We start from the raw sequence: 14,850 nt of genomic DNA, 5'->3' as shown, positions 1-14,850 counted from the left end.
AGGGGGTATTTATAGTGTTTTTGGTGGGGTGATCCCCAGAATTATCCTTACAAATGTATCTGTAAGTATCCATAAAGTTGGGCATTCCCAATGAATATACCATGGGTAATGCATGGTCAAATCCCTAGGTGCTGTAGGGTTCTTATGTGGAATGTCCTTATTGTCTTTTGACTGATGTGACTCTTCACAGTGTAGCCGTCGCTAGACTTAAATGATCATTACTTTGTAGCTGCTGGTTGGAGGTTGTGCCGTCAGACTTTATTGCGCGTAGCAGTCCCAACACGCTTCCTCCCATGCGGCATTAAATGCGACTTGATTGCTCAGGAGAAACCTGACACGTCACGGAGATGCCTTAACGTTACTTTGAGCTTCCGGGAGCATATGGGGTTCCATATGCCTTCTCCGGGAGCTACGTCCTGGAAGCTACCTTTCAGCATAAAGACTTAGCAAATATTTTAGATTGTACATTGCTTGATCCACGTGTCCTTATTCGGTTGGTCCACGTATATTGGGAAAAATCAGGGGCAACAATAATAATAAAATATGATAGTGTCAATAAAATAAAGATATTATTTATTAAAAAATAATTTAATAATAATAATAAGTCTTTAAAAAAATAAATGAGCAATATTCACTTATTATGTGAGGATATTGAAGTAGAGAGAATATTTAAAACTATGGAGTATGTGTAACTATTAGTAAAAGTTGTGGCCTGTAGTTTCGTAAATTAGAAGATAAAAACAAACAAAATATGTAGAAAAATAAATGGCAGTTTGTATAAATGTAAAAATTATCAAACATCTGTATAAATGTAAAAAGAGTATCAGTTTAGGTATTTAGTGTAAAATTCCCTAAAGAGAAATACACTATTTCATTAAAAAGAAGAAAGTAGAGTGGGAAGCTTGAAAACGGAAGAGCAGAGCTCTGGATGAGGGAGGCAAAAGACCCAGATCAAATTGAGAGAATTAAAAGAAAAATTGTGTAAACTATTGAGAATAAATTTGGACTAGAACTTGGTATAAAAGAAAGGGAATTTTACAAAAATACTGTTTTTGGACCAAAACTTTACAAATATACTGGGACACGGCAAAAACAACATTTTTACTGCCCCAGCCCAATTTCTTTACTTTTGTACTGCCCAAGCCCAACAACATAACATTTATACTGTGAACAGTAAAACACACGGGAAAACAACCTGCTTCGTGTGTGGGGAGTCGCCGGAGACGGACATCACCAAGAAAAAACCATTAAATCCGGCAAGAATAAACAAAAGCAGTAAAATCGACGTCAATAAATAATCATGGCAAAACAACGGTAAAACAACACTAAAACAATCAAACAAAACAAAAGAAAAAAATGATTAAAAAAAACAAACAATCTGCTGCACAACCTCAACACCAGATGCAAAATCAACTATATTTACAAGTCTATTCCTAGAAAATTATAAAAAAAAAAACTACTAAAACAACACTGAAACAACACAAAAACAAATGAAGCAAATATAAATACTTAGAAAAATATAAAAGAAACACACACCTCAAAACTCTCTTGTGAGTGAGCTCGTCAAATATATTTATAGGACAACCAAAAGAAAAAAACCACAAAAATAGCCAACGAGAACGAAGAATAAATGTATTTATAGCCTCCATCTTCCACACTCACAGACATAACCATCACAACAACACGAGAACACCCAGAAAATACCTATTAATTCCAGCGAGATGGAGCAAGGGCAGTGAAATCGGCATCAAATAAATAAATCATGAAAAACAACAGTAAAACAATACTAAAACAAAAAAAAAACAATAAAAGAAAAAAAATGATCAAAAATTAACTATGTTGTGCACATTCTCAATACTAAATGCACTATATTTGCAAGAAAAGTTCTAGAAAATTAGAACAAAAAAAAAACCACACTAACTCTTATATTTTCAAAAAAAAAACATAACTAAGAACTTCAAAAAATTAAAAAAAAAAAAAAAAAAAAGAAAAGAAAAGAAGATGAAGAAGAAGAACTGAACATAAAAAAAAAAATAAAAATCATGAAAAACAACAGTAGAACAATACTAAAACAACGGTAAAGATGAAGAAAAAAAAAACTTAAAGAAGAAGATGAATATTAGAACATGGGGGTGAGATTTATGTGAAAAGCTAGAAGATAAAGATGATGAAGAAGATGAATAGTGAGAAATGGGAGTGAGATTTTTAAATCTATTTAAATAAAAAAAAAAAGTGAGACATGGGGTGTGATTTTTAAATTTATTTAAATAAAAGAAAAAGTAAAACATGTCACTTATATGACACATCCCATCAACCTTTTCATCAAAATAATAATTATTAAATTATCTCAAAAAATAATAATTATTAAATATTAAAAATAATAAATAATAACTTTTACATCCATTAAAATAAAAAATTAAATAAATAATTGAGCCCATGTCCCAATCAATCAAAAAAAAAAACAAAACAATAACATAAAATTGTTGGCAGCCGGAAAAAAAAAAACAAAAAAAACAAAAGTTAATTTCGAAAAAAAAAAAAAAAAAACGTATAAAAGTTATTTTGGACATGTAACAGTATAAAAGAAAGAAATTGGAAAAACACAGTAAACTGTGTGAATTTCCCAAAAGAAATTCAAAGTCTTAATGAGCCAATATTGGACATCAACATTTTAGACTACTGAATTTCTTTTTCATAATCCAAAAGCTACTTCCAGAACAAAGATACAAAAGTGGAAGTGTGGAACACTGGAACGTGGTGTCTAATAGTATTGAATTAATTGAGTGTGTTAGTTCATTTTTCAAATTTTTTTAAAAAAAGAAAAAAAGTGTTAGTCCTTTTTCCAACCCAAAAAAGGAGGTGGAGTTGTTCTGTGTAGTAGATTTCAACAATATTTTCAAAAGTCATTTAATAATGCAAGTATTTAGCATTCAGATCTAATGGAGTGGAAATGTCCAACAGATTTTTAAGACTTAAACTACATGTCAAAAAAAAAAAAAAGACTTAAACTAGTTTAATGTTCTTGACAAAAACAATTAAAGCCATTAAAAGAAGCTTAGGAAAGATATTGAACGAACTTCTTGGTTGCCTCTTATCAGGAAGATGAGCAATTATTCTACCAATTGCTTCATTTGTCCACAAAAAGCAAATATTTACATTCCACCAAATTCAACTTCTTCTATCCCATCAAAATGTACATTGTACACTTTGGCTACAGCAGTCCATAATACATAATCTGTAAAACCTTAAGAAATAACACGGCTCCAAAAGGTTCTCCAAAGCTTATTAAAGGAATTATTGACTTTTGCTAATGACATGTGACCAGGGTCTATGCTCCATCAAGATGTTTGATAGCGGCATCCAAGTGTCTTTGTTGTTCTTTTATAGCCACTTTGCATCGCGGGACATCTAGATTTTTTGACAAGCATGTGGAACATCTGAAATTCATGATAGGGTGTGAGGGAGTCTTATAACTAGAAGTAGTTCACTTTGTGACAAAACAAGACCACTGTGCAAAACAACTATAAAAAAGAAAATGTCATTTTGCCAAACAACCCAATCGAAAATCATTTTCAAAAAATGTGCAATCATCACATGTGATACAGAGTAATAGTAAGCTTATACCAGTAGAGATGCTTGTTCAATGCAAGCACGCTCTTCTTCCATCAAACCAGTTATATGTTACTTCTTCTTTGCTGCACGGTTATATGGTACTTAACTCAGCAATTTCTTGAGTTAGATCCTCCGCTTCATCTTTTGTCTTCAACTTTTCTCTCAACTCTTCCTAATGCTCGTGCATAATTGTTCTAAGTCAAATTGGGAAAGGAAAAAAAGATCAGCAAAAACTTAGAAAAGAAGAGATCATACAAGTCTCAATGAAACCTTACAAAATCATGAATACAGATCTTTTGTATTAAATGCCATTTTCTAAATTTTAAACTTAATACCTTAAGTTGTTTCAGAATAAGCTTGTTTTCTTCAGTTTGGTTTAACATAGTTTCCATTTCCTCCCCGGAAGCAATTCAAGCTTTGACATCAGTGAGCTTATGACTTCTTCATAGGTGCTTCAGGAATAAGGTGAAAACTTTACATTACATTTGTTAAAAAAGAAAAAATTGAACCTTTTACAATGCAGAAGCAAAACTCACAGGAATAAGGTCAAAATGTTGGTAGTTTTCACAGGAGCTATCTTAAGTCATACTACTCCGGGTGCGGACCCTATCAATAAGCATTTGCCTGCCTGACAAATCTTCTTCATAACCAACAATCTGGGAGTCAGTTTGTGTTTCACTAAATCCATCATACATGCCCTTTTTTCCATCTCCAGATGAATTGTAGTTGTCATCCTTTTCCCTGTTTAACCAGTGTTTAGATAAGCCAACAATGGAATGTGTATCTGAATGGTCTTGACCAAGGGTTGAGCAATTGGATGGGAAAACACTTTTATCACAAGCAGTCCTTCCTGGTGACTTTTGATCATGAATCTTACTAGTCTGCTCTAACAAGTCCTCAATTGCTGCAGCTACATCTGGAACAACATGAGACACTTTATCTGTACCCTTTGCCACCACATCATTTCTGATGGAATTATTAGCATTGCTTATGGAATCATTTGGATGTACCCCAGAAGAAAGCATATTCAATTTACCACTATCTTCCAAAAGCCTTGCCTTTTTATGCAATGTACTAGTATGTTTAGCTCCTCCGAAACTTTCTTTACTGCTACCAATAATTCCATTTAATGATGTTTTAATCTCTTCTGATCGACTTGTACTCTGGGATGGCATGTCTCCAGACATCATTTGGGCAGCTTGTGTGGAAAACTGGCTCATAGCACACAATCCAGCCTCTTGATCTTGAGCAGTGATTTCCTTCGGAGAAAATTGATCAAAAGGAACAAGTTTATTCTGCTTGACACATTCATATATCCAATCAGATGTAATTGAACGTATTCCCCATTTACAAGCAGCCTCATACTTGGGGCCACTTGCAAATTTGCAAATGAGATGAGTGACCTTCTTTGTCAACCTTCCTACTAGTTTACCTCCAAGAACAAAGCACAAATTTCTCAAAAGCAGTCTGTCTTTCTCTTCATATTGCGAAACACAAAATCGAAAGTTTTCAAATCCAGGGAAAGGAATCCAACAGGGAAGTGGAGAATATAGAATGTGATCCTTAACATTCAGTAAGCATCCATCCTCCAAACATGACCGAATCCAATGACTCGATACACATAAAGTTTGGGAATCATAAACTAACTTTGGTATCACACCATGACATTCAACTGTGAAGTTCACACTCTGCTTCAGAAAAGCATCAGCTATATCACCTCCTCCTTGTTTTATCCACTGAACAATTTCACCTTTCCGTCCTTCAGGAAAGGAACTTGAAAATTCAAATACTTTACCTGCAAACACATTTGAAACTTTTCCATTTTGAGTACTTAAATCAAATTGCACTCTCTTTGGAGCCTCATTCTTATTCTCACTATTATCATTTACAGCAGCAACGTTACTGTGCTGCACTGATTTTGCTGCTGTTGCCATAAAGCTGAAACCACTGATGTTGATTTCTTCTGGTTTTTCTTCTTTGTTTCCCTCCAATGGTGATGGCATTCCAATTTCACCCCTTATTCTACCTGATAAAGGATTAGATGATGGCATGCTCAGATGAGCAGCAGAGACTCTACCTTGATTTAGACCTGCCAATCCCATAAGTGCTCCTCTAGGAAGAAGTAAATCATGTGCAACATGCCTTTGATCAACACGTATCTCTTCTTTTTTACGATCACAATCTTCAAGCCAGGTAGTCCTAACCACATGAATGACACCAAAAGCTGCAAGATTCCTTACCTCCTTCTTCTCAATCTCCGAAGGAGTTCCAACTACTATATGGGTCAATTTATCGTTGAACAAAACATAACGGGAGCCACCACCTCTACGAACCATGTTAACCAGTCTGCGCATTTCAGAAGTTTCAAAGCCAACGAGTAATATTCTACACTGTGACAAGTAGAGGTCACTGTCTTCATGCTCAGAATCATTCGCTACACTCTGTTCTTCGCCACCATGCTGTTTAGAATTGACTGGAGCAACAGGTAATGTAGAGCACATACTTTGAGAGAGGGTAGCTTCTACATCTGAATCCAACACAAACCCAGAACTAGAGATAATTGATGAATTGGTGTGTGTAGCCACTGATGATGAGGGTGCAGATTGCAAATTGCCCATATCTTTGCCTTGGCTAAGCTGCATTTTTACACTTCTTTTCTTTGAGGATACAGAACCACCACCCTGAACAGGATAGGACTCTTCATCCAGACGAGCTCTTCTGGCTACAGACTGATCAAACCATTTACGATTAATAATATGAACGTTGCCCCATCTCCTAGCCACCTTATACTTGTCACCTTCAGGAGCATCGGAAATCAGGTGTGTGCACTTCTTGGTAAGCTCAGCAGAGTACTTTCCACCGTTTTGTGTAATGATTTTCTCCATTTCCTTCCTTTCATCTGCTGGAATTCTGGTGACACAAATGGTCAATCCAGAAAAAGGAAGGACTCTAAACGATTCATGGGGAACAATTCGATGCTCGTTCCAGCATTGATACAACCAATCCGCTGTAATAACTGGTTTCTTCAAGACTTGTACGGCAAACTTGTATTTCCCGGCAAGAACATTCTTCGCAATGACAAAGCTAACATCCGAAGATGCTCTAGAATGAAATACTCCTCCCATTGACGTTACCAACTTCTCAATCCTACCCTTTTCATCCCCTTCAAAACCAGTGGCCAGAACTTTGACGCCCTCCATTGCGAGGCAGCAGGTGAACCCTTGCCTTTTAGGGAGAGCCCGATGTTCCTTAGCACACGAAAATACGCATTGGGGGCCGAGCAAGTTACAACCTTTGGCTGTGAGATCCTCAAACTTTTCGTGATCGGGAGAAGAGATAATGTGGAAATCGTCGGGGCCAGAGCGAGAAGGATCGGAACAAAGGAAAACCTGGGCACCGTTGTTGTTTAGAGCGTCGCGAAGAGCATCGAAGATTTCAGGGGGCACGAGTTTGCGCGACATGAAAACATTGGCTCCGTCAAAGGCCTTAGCCTTCAGCATCTTCTCTGATGGCGCTACACAGTTCCTCCCAAGTTTCGGTTTGGGTTCTATCAGTGATGATTGGACTGACGATACCAGGGTTTGCTTGCTCACACTCTTACGTCTATCTAAAATTCAAATTTTAGTGAAAATTGTCCCAAAAAAAAAATTGTAACGTCAGTACCAAAAATAAAAAAAAAAAAACTAATTTCATTTAATTTTACTGTTTCAGTCCTTCTTTATGTAAAGCCGCTTAGTTAATTTGGAAATTAGCGGTTGTTTATGTTTAATTATGAAATTATTTATAGCTATTTAAATAATTTATTACTGTTATTTATGGAATTCAGAAATGTTATGTTATTCAGTAGTTTTCATATTTTGCATTTCCGGTGTCCGGTATTTTGGAACTCGGCGTTTGGCTCAGTAGAAATCACAACTTAGTATGTTAGTAGTTTGGGGACGGGTTTTAGACATTGGGAATGTCGGGAATGGCCGGGAATTTAGAATTTCCCAAAATACCCCTTTAGTGTGTTTTATGTGATTTTAGTGTGGAGGGGCAAAATGGTCTTTTTGCCCCAATGACTTTTGTCTTTTAGTGACTTGATTTAATTGAAAAATAAATGTTTAAGTGTTTATTTGTTGGCTGAATAAAATGGGATTATATAGCTTTTATTTCATTTTTTTCCCAAACTTAGAAAAATTACATTTTCTCAAAGAAAACTCTCTCAACTCTCTCTCTCTCTTTTCGGCCATTTGAGGCAGCAAGAAGGGTGATTTTTCCTCTTCAATTTCAAGTAATTTTCAGCTAGTTAGAGTGTCTCTAATCAAGGTAATTCTTGTCTAGCTTTTTCTAATTTGTTTTCTTGAGATTTTTATGAAAATTGATGAAATGCATGCTTGATTATTTGTGGTTGTTGCTGCTGAAATCTGGTTGTTGTTTCTGAGTTTAAGCTTGTTAGATTAGGGTTGTTTAAGTGATTTTGAAAGCATCTTAGATAGGTTGTGCAAAGCTTTAAGTTTCTATGCAAAAGTTATGATTTTTGAAGAAATGTTGTGTAATCTGTTACTATGTTGTTGCTGTTGTTCTTGCTTGTTTTCAGAAGCTTATTCATGCTTATTTAAGTAGAATTAACCAGGTTTTATTGCATGTTTGTGGGAATTGCTCAAGTTTGAGTTTAGAACTCAAAGCTTGAGCTTTAATGGCAAGTTGTGTATCTGTGAATTCTGGGTTAGTTTGATGCCTTAGATTTGTTCTTTGGGGTATTTAGAGCAGGTCTGGAAGGTTTTGAACAAATTGGGTTTGATTTTCCGGTTGTGCAACCGGAATTCCGAATGAGGGTTCAGTAATTCCCAGAACCGGAATTCCGGTTGGGCAACCGGTCTGCCGGTTGGGGAATTTTCAGAACCCGTGTTTTTCCTCGTTTTTATGTTTTAAGGGGTATTGCCATGCTTTTTATCGATAGGGAAACTTTTAGTTCCTAGTTTAAGTCCCCGGAAAGTGATTTAGCGTGTCACTTATAGCGTTGTGATTTTTATGGTTTAGGAGCCGATGTCCGCCGCTCGGCTTCGATTCCGGTCGGGTTGACCGCACACCGAATTCGGAATCCGGGTAAGATTAGTATAACGGTATGCATATGTAGATTACATGTTTAGCGTGCATGTAGGAAGCCCGTTAGATTACATTAGTTATGTATATAGGCTTCGAACCATCCAACCCCGTCACGTCGGTACGAGTGGAGTATGACCGACGGCCGGAGTATGACCGGTTCGACCGATCAGGCTGACATTTGGTTGGTGGTTCCGTGCTATTGACCTATCCCGTCGGTACAGGCTGGAGTATGACCAGCAGCCGGAGTATGACCGGTTCGACCGATCAGGAGGATACTTGTCAATAGTACCGTCCCTGTGAACGTTCAAAACTTAGTACCATGTTGGACATGGCAGTAGTGGCTCAGTACCATGTTGGACATGGCAGTAGCGGGACTCAGTATCGTGTTGGACACGGCAGTTAGAATTATGTATGAGTATTATTATGCTTTTCTTACTGAGTCTGTCGACTCACAGTTTACGTTTATGTGTAGGTAAAGGCAAGGCTATAGCTGATGGACCGTGAGCGAGCTTATGAGATTGTACATGTCGGGGCGGTTAGGCCTGGAGCGTACGATCCTCGGGACAGCAAGGCTGAATTTTTGTAACTGGTCGTTAGACGACCTTTATTTTATGTAACAGTTAAACAGTTAAAACTTTTTGTAAATAAGTTTATAATCGGGATCCCGAGTCTTTTGTAATATTGTTTTATAAGTTTAATTAAAAAGCAAAATTTTAATTAATCACGTTTTTCCATAAACCTCGTTGATTAGCGACGAGCTGCACAGTACGTTTAAAAATCACGTAATACGCCTAAGTTAGTTAGGGTGTTACAGTTTATGTACTAAACCATGCTCCCAAGACTTTGATATCTACCAAATCATGCCTTTCAAACTTTGATATGTACTAAATCACGCCCCTTGAACTTTCATCCATGTTAGAATTTTTTACTAAAATTAGACAGAAATCCTTAAATTTAACAATCTCAATAGTTCGAGAGGAATTTTTAACGGCCAAAAAAGTTCAGGGGCACGATTTAGTACGTGTTAAAGTTCAGGGGAAAAAATCACTAATTAGCCAAAAAAAAAATGTGTATTATGCTATTAAAAATAAATAAATAAATTAATTAAATAAGGGTCTCTTTTTTACATTGTTTTGAGTTTTTTTTTTTTTTTCCAAAGTTGTATTTTCGGAAAGAGAAAAAAAAAATTAAAAATTTTAAAACTAAGACTTGTTTAGTTAGTTTTTTAAAAATAATTTTTAGATTTTTTTTAAAGAAAATACTTCAATACTTTGAGATCCCGATATAAACTGAAACTTGATCTGATCCAAACTAGTAACTTCGACCCAGTTCTGACATTGACCCCGGACCCAAAACTTGACCTTAACCTTGGTTCTAGACCCAGACACGAACTCAGACTCCATGCTTGGATCCCAAACCCTAAAACCGAACCCATACTCAGAACTAGACCTAAGACCCCACGCCTAGCCCCGAACATAAACTCGAACTCGGCCATGGACCTTGACCCCAAATCCAAACCTAGATCCAAACCTCGACCTCAGCTCCAACCTGATCCTAGCCCTAACCCGAACCCGAATCCGAACTTGGACCCTAACCCCAAACCTCGAACTCTAGTCCCAGACTCGACCATGGACCCATGACTCATACACGGACTTGGACATAGACCCCAAACCTTGACCCTAAAAACTAATATGAAAGACAATGTGCAAAGAGAGAAAAAATAATATAAAAAATAAATAAAGAAAAAAAAATATTGTTAGATAAAGTGGAAAAAAAATATTAACAAAAAATCAATTGTTTTATAAAATAAAAAAATATATATATATTTTGTCGTTCCCAAAATTTTTGTTTTTTGTAACTTTATTTTTTTGAAAAGTGTTATATGAAAAGACACGTTTCATTGTACTCAAAAATTATTTCATTAACTTTATTCTACATCATGTATGACTAAAAAATGGAGGCAAATATAATTTTATAACCATGTTCCAATACATACACAAATTAACAAATATATTTAACGCACACAACCCCTTGCTCGAGATAATTTCTTTATTTTATATGTTTCCTACAAAATAAGATACACTTTGGACATGAACCTAGGGCACCCTCACACACACTCATCCATCCAACTACTTGACCCAACCTTGAGAGGGCAGAGCGTTGCTTCAAAAGTGAATGTTCAAAAATCGACTCAATTGCTCAATCAACACATTTAATCAGAGAGAAAAAGAACCTTAAAGCTATAAAAACCAGTATCACAGCCCCTTCATTCTGCAGTATGTTGCTGCATATTCCATTGTCTAGCAGTCAGCTTTCCCTCATGGATACTCCAACCCTGAGCTATAATTCCAGCAAATTAGCTTCTATCCCATGGAATGTACAAGGCGACTATGGCAATTTATAATGCATAATCCAAAAAACCTTCACAAATACCAACTCGAATAGGTTCTCCAAAATTTATCAATTGATTTCTTCACATTTGGCATGAAACTTTACTCGCATTGAAATATCACCACACTCCTATCCTATGCTCCATCAAGATGCTTGATTGCATCCAAGGTTCTTCCTTGTACTTTTTTAACCTGACACGAATCAGAATATTTTAGAAAAAAATGCGATCATCACATGTGATGCAGTGTATCAGTAAACTGATACCTGTACCAGTGTACCTGTGCCTCTAATTCAGCAATTCTATGTAGAGATGCCTGTTCAATGCAAGCACGGCGTTCACGCTCTTCTTCTAACAAGCCGGTAATATGGTACCTAAGTTCAGCCATTTCTTGAGCTAAATCCTCTGCTTCATCTTTTGCTTTCAACTTTTCTTCTCTCAGCTCTTCCTGATGCATAATAGTTTAAAGGTACTTGCGCAAAGACAAAAAAGACCGGCAAAACTTAGAACAGAAATTCTATATGTGACTGAAACCTCACTAAATCATGAATATAGATGCCTTGTGTTAAATGCCACTTTGTAAATATTAATACCTTTAGTTGCTCGACCATAAGCTCATATTCTTCAATTTGCTTTGCCATTGTTTGCATTTTGTCCATAATATCTTCGTTTGGCCCCAAAAGCATTTCAAACTTTGAAACCAGTGAGCTTATGATTTCTTCACAAGTGCTACAGCAATAAGTTAAAATGTTCAATGTAAGTTAGATGAAAACCATTTAATACGGAAGCATAACTCGTTTAAAAACCTTTAAGTAATAATTAGATACCTCATTTCTTCTGACAAAGTGAATTTGCTCTCTAGTTCATCAAACAATGGTTTTACATTGAGTTGTGAAGCATCCTTTGCAAACCGCTTTTCAAGCTTTTGCGAAAATGTCCTAAAATTTGTATCTGATGTCTTGAGCTTTTCCCGTAGCTCTTCATTTTCCCATTCTAGGTGTTCAATAACTTTCTGAGCATCTTGAAATTGACCCTCAAGCTCTCGGATCAACTGAGTTGTTCTAGCTTTTTCTTGGAGAGCTTCTTTCCGTACTTTCTCAGCTTCAAAGTAATTCTGCTCCAAGGCCACAATATCTAGCTTCATGCTCTCTATTTCACATTGGGAGTCTAATGTTATAGATGAAACCGACTCCCGTAGATTTTCTATGCACAAAGATGAATTATGTAATTCCACTTCTTTGTTTTCTAGCTCCTGAATCAAGAACAAGCACTCTGAACTGGACTTCTTCAGTTCCTCTCTTAACCTCTCGACTATCTTCTGTAAAGTCTCCATGTCTGCTAATTTCAATTCAAGGTAGCGTATATGCTCTTCTAGACAATCTACCTCAGTGTTTCTAGCATTTAGATGATCTTGTAGGTAATCTGTTATAAATTATAATGGGTTAAGTCTAAAACTATCATTTGTTTTTATTGAGTTTAATTGCAACTGCAACTTAGTAGAGGAAACAATATTTTGGAGATTCGAATGGGCTGCGACAAGTTTGAAAGCTCTGGGTCATGCATGGATACATAGCTCTAAGAAGTATCTGATTCAAAGACTGTGATTTCCACAATACATGATGATTCAATCAAATAAATCACAAAATTATATTACACCTAGAACTAACAAAGTAAGCAAATGACAAGTTAAAGAAGTACCAATTTCTTGAGAGCAGTTCATGAGCTCTTTCTCTAAAGTTTCAATATGCTTCTTGTCCTCTGTACGGCCTGTCGATAATGATGTCACATGATTTTCTAGTAGCTGCATAAAAAATTGAACTCAGAAACTCAAACAGTAAAGGACAGGAAATGCATAAGAATCAATAATTGTAAACCATTACACTAAACTCGTTAATGCGGCATCATGAACTTACCCTGATTAATTCAAAGCTTTGTGATTGCGACTCTTTCAACATGTCTTTCTCCTTTCTTAGCTGCAAACAAACCAATGGATGATAAATATTATTCCATAACGTGAAAAAGTATTCATGGATTGGACATATAAACTAGGGGATATTTTTCCTACACAATAACTCAAGTTTGAGGCAACATGGTAATGAGTTAGCAGTATTATCAAATACTAGCATTCCAAATAGCACGGGAATTACATGGACAACATCTCAAAGGAACATGACAAACCAATAACTGTAAACTTACAAGACCCCCACCAATCATCATATTCAGAAGAAAATGTGTATCTCAAAGTCTTCTGCTCATCACCATTTCCTTTTAACATATATAAAGATTTCATATGCAGAATGAGAATCAATACAGTCACACACGCACACACACAAATGTTTAAACTCTTAAGTGTTTAAGCCTGAGAAACATATTGTAACCGAAAGAGCATTTTACTAAAAATAATATCTGAGAGCAATCATCTGAATAGTTAAACAAGAAACATATGCTACCTCTCTACATCTTGCTCCAATCTCTAATAGTTCTTCAACATCGAAAGCGCTTTCACTTTGACTTCTGCTGTGGCTAGACATTTGTGTGAGATAAAAAAAACAAAATCTTAACCAAATGTGCCCATTCAATGGATACCTGCGTTTAAAAACAAACTCAAGAATCCCATCAATAAAAACTACTATAAATTGAAGAGATAACAGTAGCATTTGTAGAACAAGACACCAAACATAACTATCGCAACATACAGTACTCATGATCATAAATGCCGTTTCCCCTAATTGGCCACGAGGACCATAGAACAAAGCTGAAGAATTTCACTTCTATTAAAAAAAAATTCCTGACCAACCAAACAAAGGGCCAAGAAGACAGCAAAAGAATTCGAAGTAGGTGACCTGACCTTACGACAATAACAAAGCCACAAGAAGATGAGACACAGAAATTTGAGAAATAGAAAAATGTTCGAAGAAAACCCGATTCGAAAGAGTGAAACCCAATTCAAGGAAACGAAAATCCATTAATTAAACACATACAAGACAAGAGAAATATGTACCGGAAAAATGCACGAAGTTGCAGTAAAATCTGAGAGCAGCACCAACCAGTTCAAGATCTTTTTTCTTGAGCGAGAGAAAAGGAGACTTTGGGTCACTTTCTCTATTCCTATTCCTCTTTTAGTTTAGTTTATTTTGGTTAACATATAATTATTTATCTTCAAAATAAATGAAATTAAAATATTTTGAATTTTTTTCTTTTCTTTTCTCTAGAACGAAAAATATTCTGACATTTTTTTTTTTTTTTTTTTTTTTTTTTTTTTGAGGAAGGGACCTTGAAATTTCAAAATACTAAACTCCACCGTTAAATATTTCCGTGGCTCCACTAAAATAAAATTTCCAATATAATAAGGTTAACTCAAATACTCAAATTTATTATTGTTATACTCTGAATGCTCAAATTTATTTATTTATTTTAACAAATACTCAAATTTATTTTAAACCCTAAAAAGAAAATATTCAAATTTATTTATTTTTACTACTCAACTAGTAAAAAACTCGCATTTCGCTTATTAAAATAATTTTTTAATTTTTTTAATAATATAATAAGCTTTTTTAATTTGAAAGATACTTGTGATATTTTAAGTATAGGATTATATATTACGTATTCAATTTGATATTTGGTGCATAAATAGATTATGTAGATAAATAGATTATGTAGGTACAAATTGTTTATATGGTATATGTATTAAAAAAATAAGATAAATCATTTGTTTAAATTTAAATCAATATTGAGTATATATAAATCTATATTTAGTTTAT

The 14,850-nt window shown here is 35.3% G+C and overlaps 2 protein-coding genes across 11 annotated transcripts; both read right to left on the bottom strand.

Annotated features, from left to right (window-relative positions):
* Positions 1-3,063: 3,063 nt before the first annotated feature.
* On the bottom strand, positions 3,064-7,216 carry LOC115710141 (uncharacterized). 2 transcript variants are annotated; one of them, XM_030638473.2, is made up of 4 exons: positions 4,149-7,216; positions 3,948-4,064; positions 3,625-3,806; positions 3,064-3,437 (listed from the first exon to the last, which is right to left on the bottom strand). In XM_030638473.2, the coding sequence occupies exon 1, from the start codon at positions 7,110-7,112 to the stop codon at positions 4,191-4,193; it is 2,922 nt and encodes a 973-aa protein (XP_030494333.2). In that variant the 5' UTR covers positions 7,113-7,216; the 3' UTR covers positions 3,064-3,437; positions 3,625-3,806; positions 3,948-4,064; positions 4,149-4,190. The 2 variants fall into 2 exon arrangements, with proteins under 2 accessions (XP_030494333.2, XP_060968162.1); XM_061112179.1 differs by having other exon boundaries at positions 3,720-3,806.
* A 3,384-nt stretch (positions 7,217-10,600) lies between these two features.
* On the bottom strand, positions 10,601-14,242 carry LOC115710142 (synaptonemal complex protein 1). 9 transcript variants are annotated; one of them, XM_030638476.2, is made up of 8 exons: positions 14,091-14,242; positions 13,540-13,675; positions 13,003-13,062; positions 12,788-12,890; positions 11,917-12,511; positions 11,683-11,818; positions 11,356-11,537; positions 10,601-11,282 (listed from the first exon to the last, which is right to left on the bottom strand). In XM_030638476.2, exons 2-8 carry the CDS (start codon positions 13,618-13,620, stop codon positions 11,210-11,212), a joined length of 1,230 nt encoding a protein of 409 aa, XP_030494336.2. In that variant the 5' UTR covers positions 13,621-13,675; positions 14,091-14,242; the 3' UTR covers positions 10,601-11,209. The 9 variants fall into 9 exon arrangements, with proteins under 9 accessions (XP_030494336.2, XP_060968163.1, XP_030494337.2 ...); XM_061112180.1 differs by having other exon boundaries at positions 11,370-11,537; XM_030638477.2 differs by having other exon boundaries at positions 14,137-14,227.
* Between the last annotated feature and the right edge of the window lie 608 nt (positions 14,243-14,850).

Source organism: Cannabis sativa, chromosome 3 (assembly GCF_029168945.1).
Source record: "Cannabis sativa cultivar Pink pepper isolate KNU-18-1 chromosome 3, ASM2916894v1, whole genome shotgun sequence".
Classification (NCBI taxonomy): domain Eukaryota; kingdom Viridiplantae; phylum Streptophyta; class Magnoliopsida; order Rosales; family Cannabaceae; genus Cannabis; species Cannabis sativa.
This window is presented reverse-complemented; position numbering and strand designations above follow the sequence as displayed.